This window comes from Chiloscyllium punctatum, chromosome 44, assembly GCF_047496795.1.
Source record: "Chiloscyllium punctatum isolate Juve2018m chromosome 44, sChiPun1.3, whole genome shotgun sequence".
Classification (NCBI taxonomy): domain Eukaryota; kingdom Metazoa; phylum Chordata; class Chondrichthyes; order Orectolobiformes; family Hemiscylliidae; genus Chiloscyllium; species Chiloscyllium punctatum.
Window position 1 is genome coordinate 20,481,845 of NC_092782.1, and position 22,970 is coordinate 20,504,814.

The window sequence follows — 22,970 nt, forward strand, 5'->3', positions numbered from 1 at the left end:
CATGCCTGCATGGGCTTCCTCCCACAATCCAAAGATTTGGAGGTTAGGTGAATTGGCCCTGCTAAATTGTCCAAAGTGAAGTTTATTAGTTAGGGGTAAATGGGTCTGAGTGGGTTACTCTTTGGAGGGTCGATGTGGACTAGTTGGGCCGAAGGGCCTGTTTCCACACTATAGGGATTCTAATTCTAAAGTTTACCTGGATCATCTCTGACACCTCCCTCCTCTTCCTGGACCTCTCTGTCTCTGCCTCTGGCGATGACTCAACATGGACATCTCTTTCAAAACATCTCTTTCTCTTTCAAAACTTCCACAGCTACCTTGACTACACCTCTACTCAATCCCCGTCCTGTAAAAACACAATCCCTTACTCCAAATCTGGATGAATAAAGAAATTGAGAGTTTGATTAAGAAAAAGAAGTAAGGTATAGACAGGATCCTTAGAAGAGCATAAAGACAGTAGGAGTATACTTAAGAGGGAAATCAGGAGGGCAAAAAGGGGACATGAGATAGCTTTGGCAAAGAGAATTAAAGAGAATCCAAAGGGTTTTTACAAATACATTAAGGACAAGAGAGTAACTAGGGAGTGAATAGGGCCCCTCAAAGATCAGCAAGGCGGCCTTTGTGTGGAGCCGTAGAATTTGGGGGAAATATTAAACGAGTATTTTGCATCAGTGTTTACTGTGGAAAAGGACATGGAAGACATAGAATGTAGGGAAATAGAGTGATAGCTTGAAAAATGTCCATATTACAGAGGAGGAAGTGCTGGATGACTTGAAACGCATAAAGTGGATAAATTCCCAGGATCTGATCAGGTGTACCCGAGAACTCTGTGGGAAGCTAGAGAAGTGATTGCTGGGCCTCTTGCTAAGATATTTGTATCATTGATTGTCTCAGGTCAGGTGCTGGAAGACTGAAGGTTAGCTAACGTGGTGCCACTGTTTAAGAAAGATGGCAAGGACAAGTCAGGGAACTATAGACCAGTGAGCCTGACATCGGTGGTGGGCAAATTGTTGGAGGGAATCCTGAGGAACAGGATGTACATGTATTTGGAAAGGCAAGGACTGATTTGGGATAGTCAATATGGGATTGTACATCGGAAATCATGTCTCACAAACTTGATTGAGTTTTTTGAAGAAGTAACAAAGAGGAATGATGAGGGCAGAGTAGTAGATGTGATCTATATGGATTTCAGTAAGGCATTCGACAAGGTTCCTCATGGGAGACTGGTTAGCAAGGTTAGATCTCATGGAATAAAGGAAGAACTAGCCATTTGGATACAGAACTTGTTCAAAGGTAGAAGACAGAGGGTGGTGGTGGTGAAGGGTTGTTTTTCAGACTGGAGGGCTGTGACAAGTGGAGTGCTACAAGGATCGGTGCTGGATCCACTACTTTTCATCATTTACATAAATGATTTGGATGATTAGATTAGATTGCTTACAGTGTGGAAACAGGCCCTTCGGGCCAACAAGTCCACACCAACACGCAACCCACCCAGACCCATTCCCCTACATTTATCCCTTCACCTAACACTATGGGCAATTTAGCATGGCCAATTCACCTGACCTGCACATTTTTGGTCTGTGGGAGGAAACCGGAGCACCCAGAGGAAACCCACACAGACACGGGGAGAATGTGCAAACGTCACACAGTTAGTCGCCTGAGGCGGGAATTGAACCCAGGTCTCTGGTGCTGTGAGGCAGCAATGCTAACCACTGTGCCACCGTGCTGCTCACAAAGGATATATGCATAAGAGGTACAGTTAGTCAGTTTGCAGATGCACCAAAATTGGAGGTGTAGTGGACAGCAAAGAAGGTTGCCTCAGATTACAACAGGATTTGATCAAATGGGCCAATGGGCTAAGAAGTGGCAGATGGAGTTTAATTCAGATAAATGCAAGGTGCTGCATTTTGGGAAAGCAAATCTTAGCAGGACTTACACACTTAATGGTAAGGTCCTAGAGAGTGTTGCTGAACAAAGAGACCTTGGAGTGCATGTTCATAGCTCCTTGAAAGTGGAGTTGCAGGTAGATAGGATAGTGAAGAAGGCGTTTGGTATGCTTTCCTTTATTGGTCAGAGTATTGAGTACAGGAGTTGGGAGGTCATGTTGCAGCTGTACTTCCATACCAGGCAACATCCTCATAAACCTTCTCTGCACCCTCTCCAAAGTGTCCACATCCTTTTGGTAATGTGGCGAACAGAACTGTATACAGTATTCTAAATGTGGCCGAACCAAAGCCTTGTACAATTTTAACATGACCTGCCAGCTCTTATACTCAATATCCCATTCCGATAAAGGCAAGCATACCATATGCCTCTTTGACCACTCTATCCACCTGTGCAGCAACCTTCAGGCTACAATGGACCTGAACTTCCAGATCTCTCTGCCCATCAACCTTTCCCAAGGCTCTTCCGTTTACAGCATACATTGACTTCAACAGTTTCCAAATCTCCCTTCCCCCCACCTCATCCCAGATCCAACCCTCCAATTCGACAATGTCCTCTAGGCCTGTCCATCCTCCTTTCCAACTACCTGCTCTACCCTCCTTCCAGCTGCATCCATGTCTTCCCATCCCACCCACCTTCCCACCAGCCCCCTTCCCCCTCCAAATTCATGATGAAGAGTTTATGCCCGAAATGTTGACTCTTCTGCTCCTCAGATGTTGCCTGACCTGCTGTGTTTTTCCAGCGTAACACCTTTTGACTCTAACTCTCCAGCATCTGCAGTCCTCACTTTCTCCTAGTTTCCAAATGCATGTAGATCCTGTCTCTCAGAATCCCTTACAACAAACTACCTACCATTGACATCAGGCTGACGGGTGTGTAGTTCCCTGGCTTTCCCTTGCAACATTTCCTAAGTAATAGCACCACATTAGCCAACCTCCCATCTTCTGGCATCTCATCTGGGGCAATTTATAATACAAATATATCTGCTAGGGGCCCTGCTATTTCTTCCTTACCTTCCTACAATGTCATGGGATACACTTAGAACATAGAACATTACAGCACAGTACAGATCTTTTGACCCTTGATGTTGCGCCGACCTGTGGAACCAATCTGAAGCCCATTTAATCTATACTATTCCATTTTCATCCATTTGTTTATCCAATGACTATTTAAATGTCTTTAAAGTTAGGGAGTCTACTACTGTTGCAGGCAGTGCATTCCATGCCCCTACTACTCTCTGAGTAAAGAAACTATCTCTGACATCTGTCCTATATCTAACATCCCTCAATTTAAAGCTATGTCCCCTCGTGCTAGCCATCACTATCTGAGGAAAAAAGCTCTCACTGTTCACCCTATCTAACCCTCTGATTATCTTACATGTCTCAAATAAATCACCTCTCAACCTTCTTCTCTCGAATGAAAACAGCCTCAAGTCCCTCAGCCTTTCCTCATAAGACCTTCCTTCCATATCAGGCAACATCCTGGTAAATCTCCTGTGCATCCTTTCCAAAGCTTCTATATCCTTCCTATAATGCAGTGACCAGAACTGTACACATAACTCTAAATGTGGCCACACCAGCGTTTTGTTCAGCTGCAGCATGATCTCATGGTTCCGAAACTCAATCCCTCTCCCAATAAAGGCTAACACATTGTATACCTCCTAACAACCCTATACGTGGACACTGAGATCCTCTCTGCTCAGCCACACTGCCAAGAATCTTACCATTAGCCCAATACTCTATTCCTGCTGCTCCTTGCAAAGTGAATCACTTCACACTTTTCTGCATTAAACTCCCTTTGCCACCTCTCAGCCCAGCTCTGCAACTTATCTATGTCTCTCTGTAACCTGCAAGATCCTTCCACACTGTCCAAACTCCACCAACCTTAGCGTCATCTGCAAATTTACCAACCAATCCTTCTACGCCCTCAACTAGATCATTTACAAAAATGACAAACAGCAGTGGCCCCAAAACAGATCCTTGCAGTACACCACTAGTAACTGAACTCCAGGATGAACATTTCCCATAAACCACCACCCTCTGTCTTCTTTCAGCTCGCCAATTTCTGATCCAAACTGCTAAATCACCCTCAATTCTATGCCTCCGTATTTTCTGTAATAGCCTACCGTGGGAAACGTTATCAAACTGAAATTCATATATACCACATCAACCACTTCACCCTCATCCGCCTGTTTGGTCACCTTCTCAGAGAACTCAATAATGTTTGTGAGGCACAACCTACCCTTCACAAAACTGTGTTGACTATCCCTAATCAACTTATTCTTCTCTAGATGATTATAAATCCTATCTCTTATAACCTTTTCTAACACTTTACCCACAACAGAAGTAAGGCTCCTCTTCTCGAAAAAGGAGACAACTTTTGCTTTTGGTACTATTCTTGTAAACAATGACGATATAAAGTTCAAATCCAAAGGCTCTGCAGTCTCCTCCCTAGGTTCCCAGAGAATTCTAGGTTAAATCCCATCCGACCCCAGGGACCTGTCTATTTTCACACTTTCCAGAATTGCTAACAACACCACCTTGTGAACCTCAAATCCCTGGTCCTCACCTTCCACCCCCACCAACTTCTATATATATTACATCATCCTCTGCCATTTCTGCCACCTACAAAAGGACCCCACCACCAGTAATATATTTCCCTCCTAACCCCTAACCACTTTCCGTAAAGACCATTCCCTCCGCAACTGCCTTGTCAGGTCCACGCCCCCCAACAACCCACCCTCCTCTCCTGGCACCTTCTCCTGCCACCTCAGAAATTGCAAAACCTCCGCCCACACCTCCCCCCTCACCTTCATCCAAGGCCCCCAAGCAGCTTTCCACATCCATCAAAGTGTCACCAGCACTTCCACATGTCATTTACGTATCTGTTGCTCCCAGTGCAGTCTCCTCTACATCGGGGACACAGGATTCCTACTTGGAACACGCTTCAGAGAACATCTCTGGGACACCCACACCAACCAACCCCGTGGCTGAATACTTCAACTCCCCCTCCCAGTCTGCCATGGACATGTAGGTCCTGGGCCCCCTCTATCGCCAAACCCTAACCACCCGATGCCTAGAGGAAAAACACCTTATCTTCCACCTCGGGACCCTCCAACCCAACGGCATCAATGTGAATTTCACCAGTTTCCTCATTCCCCCTCCCCCCAATGTTCCAACTTTCCAACTCGGCACTGCCCTCATGACCTGTCCATCTTCCTTCCCACCTATCTGCTTCACCCTCCTCCCCGAACTATCACTTTCATCCACACCTCTATCTACCTATGGCACTCTCAGCTACCTTCCCCCCAGCCCAACCCCCCTCCCGCCTCCCATTTATCTCTCCACCCCCCAAGGCTCCTAGCCTCATTCCTGATGAAGGGCCTTTGCCCAAAACATCGATTCTCCTGCTCCTCGGATGCTGCCTGACCTGCAGTGCTTTTCCAGCACCACACTTTCGACTCAACCCTGTCAAGCCCGTATCTCAGTATTCTCCTCTACAACATTGTCTTTTTCCAGTGTGAAAACTGACAAAAAACAGTCATTTCATGCTTTCCCTATCTCCTTGGTCTCGACGCACAACTTACCACTACTATCCTTGATTGGCCCTAATCTTTCTCTAGTCATTCTTTTATTCCTGACATACCTATAGAAAGCTTTAGGGTTTTCCTTGATCCTATCTGCCAACAACTTCTCATGCCCCCTCTTAGCTCTTCTTAGTTCTCTCTTTAGGTAAGTATGTAAATTAACTCGCTGAGCTGGAAGATTTGTTTTTAGACATTATCCATTCATACAGACAAGGAGGACATCACTTTGACTCGGTCAACACACACATCCTAGGACAGGCAAAACAAAGACATGCATGAGAATTCTTGGCATGGCATTCTAACCAAAACTCTATCAATAAACATATCAATTTAGATCCTATCTACCTTCCCTTCAAAAAGAGAACCGGAAATGACATCACCCACCTTATGAAACCAAGACCTATAAATAGAGGCAGGATGTGCCACCAGTACTTCACCAGACACTCTCACTGATGATGTTACCTAGTATGGTGACGAAATATCTGAAAACAAATCTTCCAGCTCAGCCAGTTAACTTACATACTTATCATCAACCTGAGCTACAAATCTTCTCAAAAATCTCTCTCCTTATGTCTTCCCCGACTAACTTCTAATTCTCAAGTGCCCTAACTGAGCCTTCACATCTCATCCTAACATAAACCTTCTTCTTCCTCTTGACAAGAGATTCAACTTTTTTAATAAACCATGGCTCCCTTGCTCGATCACTTCCTCCCTGCCTGACAGGGACATACTTATCAAGAACACACAGTAGCTGTTCCTTGAATAAGCTTCACATTGCAATTGTGCCCATCCCCTACAGTTTCCTTCCCCATCCTATGCATCATCCTAAATCTTGCCTAATCGCATCATAATTGCCTTTCCCCCAACAATAACTCTCGCCCTGACACTTGATCAGATCCCAGGGATTTATCTACTTTTGTGCATTTTACGACCTCCAGCACCTCCTCTTCTGTATTTATGGACCCTTTTCAAGATATCACCTTTTATTCCCCAAGTTCCCTTGCTTCCATGTCTTGCTCCATGGTAAATACTGACACAAAATATTTGTTTAGGATCATACACACCTCTTGTGGCTCCACACATTAAGGGCCTTGTTAATCTTTAAGAGGCCCTATTTTCTCCCTAGTTACTCTTTTGCCCTTAATATGCTTGTAGAATCTCTGGATTTCATGAAGTCTCACAGGTCTATAGCTTGGAAACAGGCCCTTGGACCCAACTTGCCTATGTCTCCCAGATGTCATTGTTTAAACCAGTCCCATTTGCCTGGGTTTGGTCCATTTCTCCCCATGTACCTATCTAAGTGTTTCTTAAATGACAAAATTGTACTTGCATCCACCACTTGCATCCCGTTCCGCATGTTGGCCGCACTCTGTGTGAAGAAAAATGCCCCTCTGGACCCTTTTGTTTCTCTTCCCTCTCACCTTAAACTCAGTTAAAAATCACAGAACACCAGGTTAGAGTCCAACTGGTTCATTTGGAAGCACTAGCGTTCGGAGCGCTGCTCCTCCAACAGGTGGTTGTGTAACCTTGTGTTGTGCGATTTTTAACTTTGTACACCCCAGTCCAACATCAGCATTTCCCATTCACGACCTTAAACTTATGCCCTGTCGTTTCAGACTGTCCTACCATGTGGAAAAGCTGACAGAGTAAGATGATGGAATAAAACACATCTACGTATTCCCACGTTTTGGGAGATTCACTCTACATTATGCCTTGATTCTAGCCCTCCTCATTCCTCACTAACTCCTTTCCTCAGCCCAGCCAACCCTTATTCCCTCTCTCCCTCTTCCCACTCCTCGCTGTCCTTCCACATATATGTTTGTTCATTCCTCCTCCCGGTCCAGCCCCTCCACATTTATCCCTCCTCTCGTCCTCCTGTCCCTCCCTCCGGGGATGAGCCGGAGTCTCCGCCCCCGCTCTGCCGTCAGGGCCGAGCCCGGGCTGAGGGAGGCTCGGTGCCGGGGTGAGTGTCCCCGCTCTCCCCCCCCCCCCCCCGCCTCCGGGATGGAGCCGCCGCCGCCCGCGGTGCGGAGACATCAGCATCAACACAACCTGAAACACCGGTACGTGCTGGGACGGACCCTGGGCAGGGGCACGTACGGCCGGGTCAAGTCGGCTACCGAGCGGCTCACCGGCAGGACGGTAAGGAAATACCGTCCATTGGGAATAACGTAGCGACTGGAGAGACTGGGAATAGTGGGAGACTGGGAAGAACACAGGGTCTGGGGAGACTGGGATTAGCCCAGGGAATGAAGAGACAATAGCGAGGGGTCTGAAGAGACTGGGAGAAACAAGGAGACTGGGAATAATACAGGGAAGGGCGTGCCTGGGAATAACACAGGGACCTGGGAAAATTATATACGGGATTTGTTAACTGGAATGGAACGGGAAAGATCGGTAACAACTCAAGGTATGGGAAAATCTGAATATTACTGAGGATGGGATAGATTGGAAATACCAAAGGGCCTGGGAAGCTAGGAATATTCATGGTACTGGGAAGGTTACAGCCACCATTGTCTGGGAATAGCAGAGGGGTTGGGAAAGATTGAAAATATTTCAGGAATGGGAGAAACTAGGAATGTTGCAGTATCCTGGAACCTTGGGACAATGTATGGAATGAAAGAGATTGGGAATGTCATGCCTAAAAGCAGAGACTGAAAATAATAGAGGGCCTGAAAGGAACTAAGAATTTCAGACAGAAGCTGGCAATGTCATAGGGACCGAGAAACTGAGAATATCACCGAGAATGGAAGGCATTGGGGAAAATCTGTAAACTGGAATTAAATGGGGACTAGGAAAATGAGAGGATCACAATGACCAAAAACTAAGATTTGATTTATTATTGTCACGTGGACTGAAGTACAGTAAAAAGTATTGTTTTATGCGCTAAGCAGATAAATCGTACCTTACATAAGTACATTAGGAAAACGGAACAGAACGCAGAGTATATATTACAGCTACGGAGAAGATGCAGAGAAAGATCAATTCTAATATGAGAGGTCCATTCATACGTCTGATAGCAGCAGGGAAGAAGCTGTTTTTGAATCTCTTGGTACCTGTTTTAAAACTTTTGTATCTTCTGCCCAGTGGAAGAGAGTAAACCCAGGGTGGGAGGGGTCTTTGATGTTAGCTGCTTTCCTGAGGCAGCAGACAGTGTAGCCAGAGTCTGTGGAAGAAAGACTGATCATGATGGACTGGGCTGCATTCAGAACTCCTGTCATTTCTTGCAGTCTTGGCAGAGCAGTTACCAGTCCAAGTTGTGTTGATTCAGGATTAGATTTTTTCTATGGTACATCTACAAAAATTGGTAGGAGTCATTGTGGACATGCCGAATTTCCTTAGCTTTCTGAGGACATAGAGGCATTGGAGTGCCTTCCTGACTGTAGTGTCAATGTGGATGGACCAGCACAGATTGTTGGTGATATTTTACTTCCAGGAGCTTGAAGTTGTTAACCACCTCCACCTCAGCACCATTGATACAGACAGGGACATGCCCTCCACTCTGCTTCCTGATGTTGATGACCAGCTCCTTTGTTTTGCTCACATTGAGGGAGAGATCGTTGTCTTTACTCTATGCTAGTAAGTTGTCCTTTCCTGTATTCTGTCTTGTCATTGTTCAAGATCTGACCCACTACAATGTTGTCATCAGCAAATTTGTAAATGGAGTTGGTGCAGAATTCGGTCATGCAGTCGTGGGTGTATAAGGGGCACCGGTGTTGAGGATTATTGTGGAGGAGGTGTTGTCACCTGCCCTGACTGATTGCAGTCTGTGAGTCAGGAAGTCGAGGATCCAGTTGCAGAGGGGTGAACAGAGTCCTAGGATTCGGAGTTCGGAGATGGGTTTTGTTGGAATTATGGTTTTGAAAACAGACCTAAAGTCAATAAATAAGAGTCTGATGTAGGTGTCCTTGTTATCCAGATGTTCATAGAATTGTAGAATCCCTTCAGTGCGAAAGCAGACCATTTGGCCCATCAGGTCCACACCAACCCTTCCAAGACCATCCCACCCAGAGCTCCCCCCCCACCTAGCCAGCACATCCCTGGATGTCATGGGCAATTTAGCATGGCCAGTTACCTAACCTGTACATCTTTGCACTGTGGGAGGAAGCCAGAACATCTAGAGGAAGGCCATGCAGTCACTATGAGAATGTGTAAACTCCACACAGTCACCTGAGGATGGAATCAAACCCAGTCCCTGGTGCTGTGAGGCAGCAGTGCTAACCACTGAGCCTCCTTGTTGCCCTGTTCCAGGGATGAGTGTAGAGCGAAAGAGATGGTATCTGCCGTGGACCTGTTGTAGCCATAGCCAAATTGACGCAGATCAACTAACCTCTCGAAGCATTTCACAGTGATGGATGTCAGAGCTACCAGGCGGTTGTCATTAAGGCATGTTGCCTTATTTTTCTTTGCTACCGGAATAATAATAGTCTTCTTGAAATAGGAGGGAACCTCACATCTTGGTAGGGAGAGGTTAAAGATGTCTGCAAGTACTCCCCCAGTTGGTCTGCTTAGCACCTGAGTGCATGGCCAGGGACTCCATCTGGGCCAGCTGCTTTCTGTGGGTTCTTCCTCAAGAAGGTTGGTCTGATGTCTGCAGCGGTGCCTGTGGGTACAGGTGCACCCAAGGCTGTCTGGGCAGGTGACGTCATTTCACTGACATTCTACTCAAAATGAGCATAAAATGCATTTAGCTCATCCAGAAGGAATGCATGGTTGTCAGCCATTCTACTCAACATCGCTTTGTAGCCTGTAAGCCTTGCAACAGTCTGTGTGGTTAGTCTAGGACTCTAGTTTAGTCTGGTATTGTCTCTCGCAATCCCTTGCAAATATTGTACCTAGATTTCAGGGTTACCTGACTTGAACGCCTCAGACTTCAGTAGGGAGTGAATCTTCTGGTTCATCTATGGTTTCCAGTTGGGAAACATTCGGATTAACTTCTTTGGCATGTATTTACTGATGAAGTCAGTGACGGTAATAGCATATTCATTTAGGTTGACCGCTGAGTTCTTGAAAATGGGCCAGTTGTACAACTCCCTGTACCAGCTATCACAGGGACTACAAAACTGTGTCTCAGAGAGCTTGGGAAACGGGGAATATCACAGGGAATGACCCAGGGACCAGGAGACTGAGGTAACATACTGGAGTTTTGATCTATGTAAAGAAGTTGAGACTGAAGGAAGTGCATAGTTCCCAGTGGATATTCAGCACAGTGCAGAAGACTGGATATAATTATAAAATTCACAAGCATCATGCAAATGGGTGACTGTTTTAAAAATGAAAAATGATGAGCGAAATGGCAACTTTCTGTGCCCTGGCAAATCTGAGTGTGGATGTGTCAAGTGCACCCAGAGTACTCAATCCCACTGCCAGTGCACACAATAAATACCTAGTCAGAGTGCCATTACACAAAGTGAGTGCCCTCTCCTACAGCCTGTAGCCTCTCAGTGCTAGTGCATGGCATTGATTTCTAATCACAATACTAGTGCAGACAGTGTGTCCACTCCCAAAGCCAACACAGAATATGGGGGCATAAGGCACAAATTGACTGAGCTCGATTGGGAAAGTATACTAAAAGGCATGACTGTACATAGGCAATGGACAGTCTTTAAAGAGCTATTCCATGACTTACAACCAGGAATTCCTTCAACATGCAAAAACTCAAAAAGACAGTCAATTATCGCTGACAAAGGAAGTTAAAGATTTTATAAGATTAAAAGAAAAAGCTTCTAAAATTGTTTGAAATAATAAATCTGCGGATCAGGATGTTTTAAGTATGCTGTATAGCAAAGGAGGATTAGGGAAAGGAGAGTAGAAGATGAATGGAATCTAGCAAAAAAAAGAGCAAGGGACTAAAACTTGTACTGGCACTGAATAAAGAAATGGCAGAGAAACTAAATTTGTGTCTGTTTATATTGAGAAAGAAACAAGACATCTTCCAGAACTAGGTATCTAAAAGACTATGGAAAACGAGGAGCTGAAGGAAACTAATATTAGTAGGAAGATTATACTGGAGAAATTAATGGAGCTGAAAGTTAATAAATCCCCAGGACCTGATATTTTATATCCCAGAGTGCTAAAGGGGCTGGTTTTAAAGATTGTCGATGTATTAGTGAGCATTTTTCCAAATTCCTTACATTCTGAAATTATTACTATGGATTGGAAGGTAGCAAATGTCACTCTACCCAACTATTTAACATTTTCAGACTGAGTGGGGTAGAATCAGTGCTTAGACCCCAGCTGTTCACAAATTTTATCAATCATTTTGAGGTGGGAATCAAAGGTAGCATTTCCAAATTTGCAGATAGTGCAAAGCTCGGCAGGAATGGGAATTGTGAGAAAGGTACAAGCTTCAAGAGAATATGGACAGGCTTCTTGAATGGGTAAGAACATGTGTTACAACAAGGGATAAACTCCTCTGCTAATTTAAACCTGACACTTAGAGGAGCTGACCTCGTGCCGTAATTTGTTAAATCTCGAGAGGCAAAGAACTATCCTAGATTTCCCTATTTAAAGTAAAAATTAACAAATTTATTCTTTAAGTCCAACAGAGGACACTTGAACCACTATTTATGATTCCTTTCTCTTAAACCTATGTTTTATCTTCCACTCTTCAATATTGGTTTGATTTAAAAGAAACGATTAAGATTTACAACAAAAAAAAGACGTTTCAAAACCAGTCAGCTTTGTCATTTCTCCTTTGTAGATCTTTCTAGGTTGTCCTCAGTGTTCTGCAGCAGAAAGTTCTTATGGACAGGTACCTTTTGGAGAGTTATTCGGCTAACAGTCTATGCTTGTTGGTTTTCTTGGCGCTTTTCCCTCTAACTGTTCAAAATATCCAGTTTTATACCTCAACATATCACATCATTTCATTGGATTGATGTATTCAAAACACTAAATTCAAATTCAATTGGATTTTTGTGCGTGGAGCATAACTTAAACTGCATGGCTGAATTTGAATTTGTTTTTGTTCCATGACAACACAACACCAGCAATTTGTTTCAACCAAGTGTTACATTTTTACCTTGTTCAGGACACTCTGTGCTTTCAGTTAGTCCTTACTATTTTCCTCCCTCTCTTAAAGATACAGTACACCTCTATACCTTTGTAACACATGGCAGATGGAATATACCATACATACTAAAGTTATAGTTGATTTCTTGTAAAGGTCGACCCCTATTTTCGGCCAAAAATGTCTGGAATTTTCCATATATCTCATGTAAAAGTTGACCCTAGTTCCTCACAGATAACAGATCAATATTTGTGAACCAGTCTGCTGGCCATCCTGCTCCGCTCCGGACGTCCAGTCCACCAGCCATCATATTCCGTTTTGGGTTTCCAGAATTACTATAATTCGGTGTGTACTTTTTTTCTTTATTCATTTAGAGACCAGTAAGGCTTCTGCTAATGATACTGTATGAATTTTGACAGGCAAAATTTCAGCCCCTCAAAATTAGCATCCACATAACAGTCAACTCCATAAAGTTAACCTTAAAAAGTAGTCCAAAAAAGTTTGACTATTACTTAAATATATATGGTAATGTGGATAAGTTTGAGATTGTCACCTAGGTAGGAGGTTTAGAAAGTATTAAGGGGCTTGGGTACCCTTCTCAGTAAGTCACTGAAGTTTAAGTTTAAGGAACAGCAAGCTATTAGGAAGGTTATGGAATGTTAGCCCGTAGTACAATAGTATCTGAATATAGGAGTGTGGCACAGTGATTAGCACTGCTGCCTCTCAGCGCCAGAGACCCGGGTTCAATTCCCGCCTCAGGTGACTGACTGTGTGGAGTTTGCACATTCTCCCAGTGTCTGCGTGGGTTTCCTCCAGGTGCTCCGGTTTCCTCCCACAGTCCCAAAAATGTGCAGGTCAGGTGAATTGGCCATGCTAAATTGCCCATAGTGTTAGGTGAAGGGGTAAATGTAGGGGAATGATTCCGGGTGGGTTGCTCTTCGGAGGGTCGGTGTGGACTTGTTGGGCCGAAGGGCCTGTTTCCACACTGTAAGTAATCTAATCTAATCTAAAGTATTGCTTCAATTGTAAAGGAGCTTGGTTAGACTACATCTATGGTATCCAGTGCAGTTTTGATCATCTTATTTGAGGAAATAGTGCAACAAATGTTCACGTGACTTGTTCCTGGGATGATGCAACCTCCTGTGAAGAGAGATTCTACAAACTGGGTATGTATTCTCTAGAGTTTGAAGAATGAGGGGTGATCTCAGTGAAGTTTACAAAATACTTAAAGGGATAGACAGGATAAATGCAGGTAAAATGTTTCCACTGGTCAGGGAGTCCAGAACCAGGAGCACAATTTAAAAATGAAAAGGGATGCCACTTAGATCTGAGGTACAAAGAACAGTGAAAGTTACAGCACAGGAACAGGCCCTTCAGCCCTCCAAGCCTGAGCCAATCCAGAGCCTCGATCTAAATTTGTCGCCTATTTTCCAAGCATCTGTATCCCTCTGTCTGTGCGAATTCATGTATCTGTCTATATACATCTTAAATGACACTATCGTGCCCGCTTCTACCACCTCCACTGGCAATGCATTCCAGGCACCCACCACCCTCTGCGTAAAGAATTTTTCACGTATCTCTCCCCTGTCACTTTGAACTTGTGACCCCTCTAGGAATCGATTCCACCAACTCCCCCCAAACTCTGCGGGAGAAAGCTTCTTGCTATCTACCCTGTCTATACCTCTCATGATTTTATAGACCTCAATCAGGTCCCCCTTCAACCACCTTCTTTCCAATGAAAATAATCCTAATCTACTTAGCCTCTCTTCATAGCTGGTGCCCTCCGTACCAGGCAACAACCTCCTCTACACTCTCTCCAAAGCATCCACACTCTTGATAATGTGGTGACCAGAACTGTATGCAGTATTCCAAATGCGGCCAAACCAAAATCTTATACAACTGTAACATGACCTGCCAACTCTTGTACTCAATACCCTGTCTGATGAAGGAAAGCATGCCATATGCCTTCTTGACCACTATTGACCTGCATTGCTACTTTCAGGGTACAATGGACCTGAACACTCTCATCTCTCTGTGCATCAATTTTCCCCAGGGGTTTTCCATTTATTGTACAGTTCGCTCTTGAATTGCATCTTCCAAAATGCATCACCTCGCATTTGCCCAGATTGAACTCCATCTGCCATTTCTCTGCCCAACTCTCCAATCTATCTACATTCTGCTGCATTCTCTGATAGTCCCCTTCACTATCTGCTACTCCACCAATCTTAGTGTCATCTGCAAACTTGCTAATCAGACCACATATACCTTCCTCTGGATCATTTATGTATATCACAAACAATAGTGGTCCCAGCACAGATCCCTGTGGAATATCACTGGTCACAGGTTTCCATTTTGAAAAACTCCTTTCTACTACTACTGTGTCTCCTGCTGCCCAGCCAGTTCTCCATCCATCTAGCTAGTACACCCTAGACCTCATGCAACTTCATTTTCTCCATCAGCCTACCATGGGGAACCTTATCAAACACCTTACTGAAGTCCATGTATATGACTTCTACAGCCCTTCCCTCATCAATCAATTTTGTCACTTCCTCAAAGAATTCTATTAAGTTGGTAAAGTGGGCACGAAAGTGGGCATGGTAGCTTAGTGGTTAGCAATGCTGTCTCACAGCGCCAGGGACACTGGTTCGAGTCCAATCTCGGGCAAATGTCTGTGTGGAGTTTGCAGATTGTCCCTGTGTCTGCATGGGTTTCCTCTGGGTGCTCCAGTTTCCTCCCACAATCCAAAGATGTGCAGGTTAGGTGAATTGGCCATGTTAAATTTGCCATAGAGTTCAGGGATGTGTAGGTTAGGTGCATTAGTCAGGGATAAACATAGGGTCTGGATGGGTTACACTTGAGAGGGTTGGTGTGGTCTTATTGGGCCAAAGGGCCTGTTGCCACACTATAGGGATTCTATTCTATAAAATATTGTGTTGTCGATAAGCTCATTTTCTTCCAAATGGAAATAGATCCAATCCCTCAGTATCTTCTCCAGCAGCTTCCCTACCACTGACTTCAGGCTCACTGGTCTGTAATTACTTGGATTATCCCTGCTACCCTTCTTAAACAAGGGGATACATTAGCAATTCTCCAGTCTGCTGGGACCTCCCCCATTTTCGAGGATGCTGCAAAGATATCTGTTAAAGTCCCGGCTATTTCCTCTCTCGCTTCCCTCAGTAACCTGGGATAGATCCCATCCGGTCCTGGGAACTTGTCCACCTTAATGCCTTTTAGAATACAAACACTTCCTCCCTCCCTATGCCGAGAGTAATCAAAGATCTATCCCTAACCTCAACATCCATCATGTCCCTCTCCTCAGTGAATACTGATGCAAAGTACTCATTAAGAATCTCACCCACTTTCACTGACTCCACGTATACCTTTTCTGTTTTGTCATTGAGTGGGCCAACCCTTTCTCTAGTTACCCTCTTGCTCCTTATATATAAATAAAAGGCATTGGGATTTTCCTTAACTCTATTTGCTAAAGGTACCTCATGGGTATGCTGTTTTGGAAAATGTAGTGGGTGATGGATTCTCAGGGGAACGTAGCATGAACAGCCAAGTTTCTGGTGTTGAGACTGGCTCTAATGCAATGAGGGGTATGTTGGCTTCCAAGAGATTGTGTTAGGGGATTCTGTAGTCCGAGGTACAGACAGACGTTTCTGTGGCTAGCAGAGAAAAAGCAATGTATTGTTTCCCTGGTGCCAGGATCAAGGATGTCTCAGAGAGGGTGCAGAGTGTTCTCACAGGGGAGAGGGACCAGCAGGATGTCAATGTACACATTGGAATTAATGACATAGGAAGGGAAAAGGTTGAGACTCTGAAGGGAGATTACAGAGAGTTAGGCAGAAATTTAAAAAGGAGGTCCTCAAGGGTAGTAATATCTGGATTACTCCCAGTGCTATGAGCTAGTGAGGGCAGGAATAGGAGGATAGAGCAGATGAATGCATGGCTGAGGAGCTGGTGTATGGGAGAAGGATTCACATTTTTGGATCATTGGAATCTCTTTTGGGGTAGAAGTGACCTGTACAAGAAGGACGGATTGCACCTAAATTGGAAGGGGACTAATATACTGACAGGGAAATTTGCTAGAACTGCTTGGGAGGATTTAAACTAGTAAGGGGAGGGGGTGGGACCCAGGGAGATAGTGAGGAAAGAGATCGATCTGAGATGGATACAGCTGACAACAGACGTGAGTCAAACAGTCAGGGCAGGCAGGGACAAGGTAGGACTAATAAATTAAACTGCATTTATTTCAATGCAAGGGGCCTAACAGGGAAGGCAGATGAACTCAGGGCAAGGTTAGGAACATAGGACTGGGATATCATAGCAATTACAGAAACATGGCTCAGGGATGGGCAAGACTGGCAGCTTAATGTTGGAGGATACAAAATCTACAGGAAGGATAGAAAGGGAGGCAAGAGAGGAGGGGGAGTGGCATTTTTGACAAGAGATAGCATTACAGCTGTGCTGAAGGAGGATATTCCTGGAAATACATCCAGGGAAGTTATTTGGGTGGAACTGAGAAATAAGAAAGGGATGATCACCTTATTGGGATTGTATTAAAGACCCCCTAATAGTCAAAGGGAAATTGAGAAACAAACTTGTAAGGAGATCTCAGCTATTTCAGAATAATATAGTGGTTATGGTAGGGGATTTTAACTTTCCAAACATCGACTGGGACTGTCATAGTGTTAAAGGTTTAGATGGAGAGGAATTTCTTAAGTGTGTACAAGACAACTTTCTGATTCAGTATGTGGATGTACCTACTAGAGAAGGTGCAAAACTTGACCTACGTTTGGGAAATAAGGCAGGGCAGGTGACTGAGGTGTCAGTGGGGGAGCACCTTGGGGCCAGCGACCGTAATTCTATTTGTTTCAAAATCGTGATGGAAAAGGATAGAACCGATCTAAAAGTTGAAGATCTAAATTGGAGAAAGGCCAATTTTGAGGGTATTAGGCAAGAACTTTCGAAAGCTGATTGGAGGCAGATGTTTGCAGGTAAAGAGACAGCTAGAAAATGGGAAGCCTTCAGAAATGAGATAACAAGAATCCAGAGAAAGTATATTCCTGTCAGGGTGAAAGGGAAGGCTGGTAGGTATAGGGAATGCTGGATGACTAAAGAAACTGAGGGTTCGGTTAAGAAAACGAAGGAAGCATATGTCAGATATAGACAGGATAGATTGAGTGAATCCTTAGAAGTGTATAAAGGAAGTAGGAGTATACTTAAGAGGGAAATCAGGAGGGCAAAACGGGGACATGAGATAGCGTTGGCAAATAGAATTAAGGAGAATCCAAAGGGTTTTTACAAATATATTAAGGACAAAAGGGTCACTAGGGAGTGACTAGGGCCCCTCAAGGATCAGCAAGGAGAAAGTCCTTGCAGGTCCTTGGACTCCTTCATCGCCAGAGCACAGCAACACGACGGCTGGAGGAAGAGTGCCTCATCTTCCGCCTAGGAACCGTCCAACCACAAGGGATGAACTCAGATTTCTCCAGTTTCCTCATTTCCCCTCCCCCACCTTGTCTCAGTCCCAACCCTCGAACTCAGCACCACCTTCCTAACCTGCAATCTTCTTCCTGACCTCTTTGCCCCCACGCCCACTCTGGCCTATCACCCTCACCTTAACCTCCTTCCACCTATCGCACTTCCAACGCCCCTCCCCCAAGTCCCTCCTCCCTACCTTTTATCTTAGCCTGCTTGGCACACTTTCCTCATCCCTGAAGAAGGGCTCATGCCCAAAACGTCGATTCTCCTGCTCCTTGGATGCTGCCTGACCTGCTGCACTTTTCTAGCAACACATTTTCACCCCTCAAAGATCAGCAAGGTGGCCTTTGTGTGGAGCCACAGAAAATGGGGGAGATACTAAATGAATATTTTGCATCAGTATTTACTGTGGAAAAGGATATGGAAAATATAGACAGTAGGGAAATAGATGGTGACATCTTGCAAAATGTCCAGATTACAGAGGAGGAAGTGCTGGATGCCTTGAAATGGTTAAAGGTGGATAAATCCCCAGGACCTAATCAGGTGTACCCGAGAACTCTGTGGGAAGCTAGAAAAGTGATTGCTGGACCTCTCGCTGAGATATTTGTATCATCGATAGTCACAAGTCAGGTGCCGGAAGACTGGAGGTTGGCGAACATGGTGCCACTGTTTCAGAAGGGTGGTAAGGACAAGCCAGGGATCTATAGACGGGTGAGCATGACCTCAGTGGTGGGCTTGTTGTTGGAAGGAATCCTGAGGGACAGGATGTACATGTATTTGGAAAGGCAAGGACTGATTTGGGATAGTCAACATGGCTTTGTGTGTGGGAAATCATGTCTCACAAACTTGATTGAGTTTTCTTTGAAGAAGTAACAAAGAAGATTGATGAGGGCAGAGCAGTAGATGTGATCTATATGGACCTCAGTAAGGCGTTTGACAAGGTTCCTCATGGGAAACTGGTTAGCAAGGTTAGATCTCATGGAATACAGGGAGAACTAACCACTTGGATACAGAACTGGCTCAAAGGTAGAAGACAGAGGGTGGTGGTGGAGGGTTTTTTTCAGACTGGAAGCCTGTGACCAGTGGAGTGCCACAAAGGATCGGTGCTGTGCCCTCTATTTTTTGTCATTTACATAAATTATTTAGATGTGAGCATAAGAGGTACAGTTAGTAAGTTTGCAGATGACACCAAAATTGGAGGTGTATGGACAACGAAGAAGGTTACCTCCGATTACAACAGGATCTGGACCAGATGGGCCAATGGGCTGAGAAGTGGCAGATGGAGTTTAATTCAGAAAAATGCAAGGCGCTGCATTTTAGGAAAGCAAATATTAGCAGGACTTATACACTTAATGGTAAGGTTCTAGGGAGTGTTGCTGAACAAAGATACCTTGGAGTGCAGGTTTACAGTTCCTTGAAAGTGGAGTCACAGGTAGATAGGATAGTGAAGAAGGCGTTGGGTATGCTTTCCTTTATTGGTCAGAGTACTGAGTACAGGGGTTGGGAGATCATGTTGCGGCTACAGGACATTCGTTCGGCCACTGTTGGAATATTACATGCAATTCTGGTCTCCTTCCTATCGGAAAGATGTTGTGAAACTTGAAAGTGTTCAGAAAAGATTTACAAGGATGTTGCCAGGGTTGGAGGATCTGACCTATGGGGAGAGTCTGAACAGGCTGGGGACTGTTTTCCCTGGAGCGTCGGAGGCTGAGGGGTGACCTTATAGAGGTTTACAAAATTATGAGGGACATAGATAGGATAAATAGACTTTTCCCTGGGATCGGGGAGTCCAGAACTAGAGGGCATAGGTTTAGGGTGAGAGGGGAAAGATATAAAAGAGACCTAGGGGCAACTTTTTCACACAGATGGTGGTACGTGTATGGAATGAGCTGCCAGAGGAAGTGGTGGAGGCTGGTACAATTGCAACATTTAAAAGGCATCTGGATGGGTATATGAATAGGAAGGGTTTGGAGGGATATGGGCCAGGTGCTGGCAGATGGGACTAGATTGGGTTGGGATATCTGGTCAGCATGGACGGGTTGGACTGAAGGGTCTGTTTCTATGCTGTACATCTCTATAACTCCTTTTAGCCCTCTTAATTCCTCATTTCAGATTGGTCCTACATTCCCGATATTCTTCCAAAGCTTCATCTGTCTTCAATTGCCTATGCGTTATGTACGCTTCCTTTTTCCTCTTAGCTAGTCTCTCAATTTCACCTGTCATCCATGGTTCCCTAATCTTGCCATTTCTAGTCCTCATTTTCACTGAAGCATGTCTGTCCTGCACTCTAATCAACCTTTCTTTAAAAGCTTCCCACTTATCAAATGTGGATTTCCCTTCAAACAGTTGCTCACAATTCACGTGCCCCAGCTCCTGCTGAATTTTGGTATAGTTGATCTTCCCCCAATTTAGCACCGTTCCTTTAGGGTCAGTCTTGACTTTGTCCATGTGTATTCTAAAACTTATGGAATTATGATCACTATTCCCAAAATAATTCCCCACTGAAACTTCAACCACCTGGCCAGGCTCATTCTCCAACACCAGGTCCAGTGTGGCCCCTTCAACAAAGGGTCAGTTAGACTCGAAACATCAGCTCTTTTCTCTCCTTACAGATGCTGCCAGACCTGCTGAGATTTTCCAGCATTTTCTCTTTTGGCCCCTTCATGAGTTGGACTACTTACATACCGCTTGAGAAACCCCTCCTGGATGATCCTTACAAATTCTGCTCTAACACTAAGTGAATCCCAGTCAATGTTGGGAAAATTAAAACTCCTATCATCACCACCCTGTTGCTCCTACATCTTTCTGTAATCTCTCTACATATTTGTACCTCTATCTTACTTTCGCTTTTGGGAGGCCTGTAGTACAGCCCTAACATTGTTAACACACCCTTCCAATTTCTGAGCTCTGCCCATATTGCCTCACTGCTTGAGTCCTCCATACTGCCCTCCTTCAGCACAGCTGTGATATCCTCTCTGACCAGTAATGCAACTCCTCCATCCCTTTTACCTCCCTCTGTATTCCGCCTGAAGATTCGATATCCTGGGACATTTAGTTGCCAATTTAGGACAACTAAATCAACAAAGTCTCAGTAATAGCAATAACATCATACTCCCAGGGACTAATCCAAGCCCTAAGTTCGTCTGCTTTACTTACTACACTTCCTTCATTAAAACAAATGGACCTCAGACCACCAGTCCCTTTGCGTTCATCATCTGCTCTCTGCCTACTCTTCCCCTTAGTCACACTTCATTATCTAGTTCCTTACAGGCTGTAGTTACTACCTCCTTCCTGTACACGAACCTCCTCATTTGGTTCCCATCCCCCTACCACATTAGTTTAAACCCTCCCCAACAGCACATGTTTAGTTAGTTTAATCCTGCCCCAAAAGATGTGTATAATTTGTTTTATTCAGAAGACTATGAACTTTTGAAATTTTCTAGTGTAGAGGGCTGTGAAAGTATCTCGGAGTATGTTTTAGGTCAATATTAATAGATTTCTGATTACCAATAGTAATAGCGTGGCTAAAAGGCATTGAAGTGATGGATCAGCCATGATAGTATTTCATGGTGCAGAATGCTCAATGGCTGAATGGCCTACTCCTGTTCCTGTTAATTATGATGACGACAAAATGTGAACATTTTCAGGAAACTCTGTTAGGTTTTGTAGGTGTCCTTTAGAACCTTGGAAGTCTGCCATTTTTCTTGGTCTGCTGTCTAATTTGACTCCAAGCTCTTGTACTTTGAAGTAAATGAACAAGTCACTTGGTCATATCGAAATATAACAATGGGCTGCAGATGTTGAAGAAGCTTGCAGAACCTTCATTACAGTCTGATCTGGGACTGCGTTCCTTGAGTGCAGATTATGGTTTAAGAAATTGTTGTGGTTCTGGTTAGTTAAATAATCAGAAAGAGTGTGATCTGACAATCCTGACAAGGGAGAAGAGGTTGGTGCTTACAATCTGGAAGGCCAGTAGTCAGTTAAACCATGGGATAAACATCTCCTGCATGGAAACCCAGTGGCAGCTGGGTTTGGGTTATTTGAAGATACTGATTTTAATTTGATTTGATTTATTATTATCACGTGTGCCGAGGTACAGTGAAAAGTACTGTTTTGTGTGCCAACCAAACAAATCAGACATTACATAAGAATATCAGGGTAATGGAACAGAATGCAGAATATAGTGCTACACCTACAGCGAAGGTGTAGAAAAAGATAATTCTAAAATGAGAGACCCATTCATAAGTCTGATAACAGTGGGGAAGAAGCTGTTCTTGAATCTCTTGGTACCTGTTTTCAACTTTCATATCTTCTCCCAGAACGAAGAGGGTGCAAGAGAGTATAACTGGGATGGAAAGGGGTCTTTGATCCCATTGGCTGCTTTCCCGAGGCAGCAGAAAATTTAGGCGGACTCAGTGGAAGGAAGGCTGATTTTCGTGATGTACTGGGCTTGTATTCACAACTCCATAATTTCTTGTGGTCTTGTACAGACTAGGTGTGATGCATCCAATAGACTGCTTTCTATGGTGCATCTGTAAAAATTGTTAAGAGTCATTGTGGACATGCCAAATTTCCTTAGCCTTCTGAGGAAGTAGAGGTGTTGGTGTGCTTTCCTGGCTGTATCGTGATGTGGATGGGCCAGGATGGATTGTTGGTGATGTTTACTCCATGAAATTTTAAGTACTCAACCACCTCCACCTCATTGATACAGACACTCTGCTTCCTGAGGTTGATGACCAGCTCCTTTGTTTTGCTGACACTGAGGGAGAGATCAATGTCCTTACACCATGCCATTATCTCTATCTCTTTCCTGTACTCGGTCTCATCTTTGTTTGAGATCTGACCCAGTGATGGTAACATTAGCAAATTTATAAATGGAGTTAGAACTGAATTTGGCCACACAGTTGTACATGTGTAAGGTGTATAATAAGGTGCTGAGTATGC

The 22,970-nt window shown here is 44.4% G+C and overlaps 1 protein-coding gene across 1 annotated transcript in view; it reads left to right on the forward strand.

The window, feature by feature from the left end:
* The first annotated feature begins 7,518 nt into the window (after nt 1-7,518).
* nuak1b (NUAK family, SNF1-like kinase, 1b) overlaps nt 7,519-22,970 on the forward strand; it is a 69,119-nt gene continuing 53,667 nt past the window's right edge. The window contains exon 1 of the mRNA XM_072562428.1: nt 7,519-7,672. Coding sequence (XP_072418529.1) covers nt 7,535-7,672 — 138 coding nt within the window. The 5' untranslated portion in view covers nt 7,519-7,534. The remainder of the gene's footprint in view (nt 7,673-22,970) is intronic.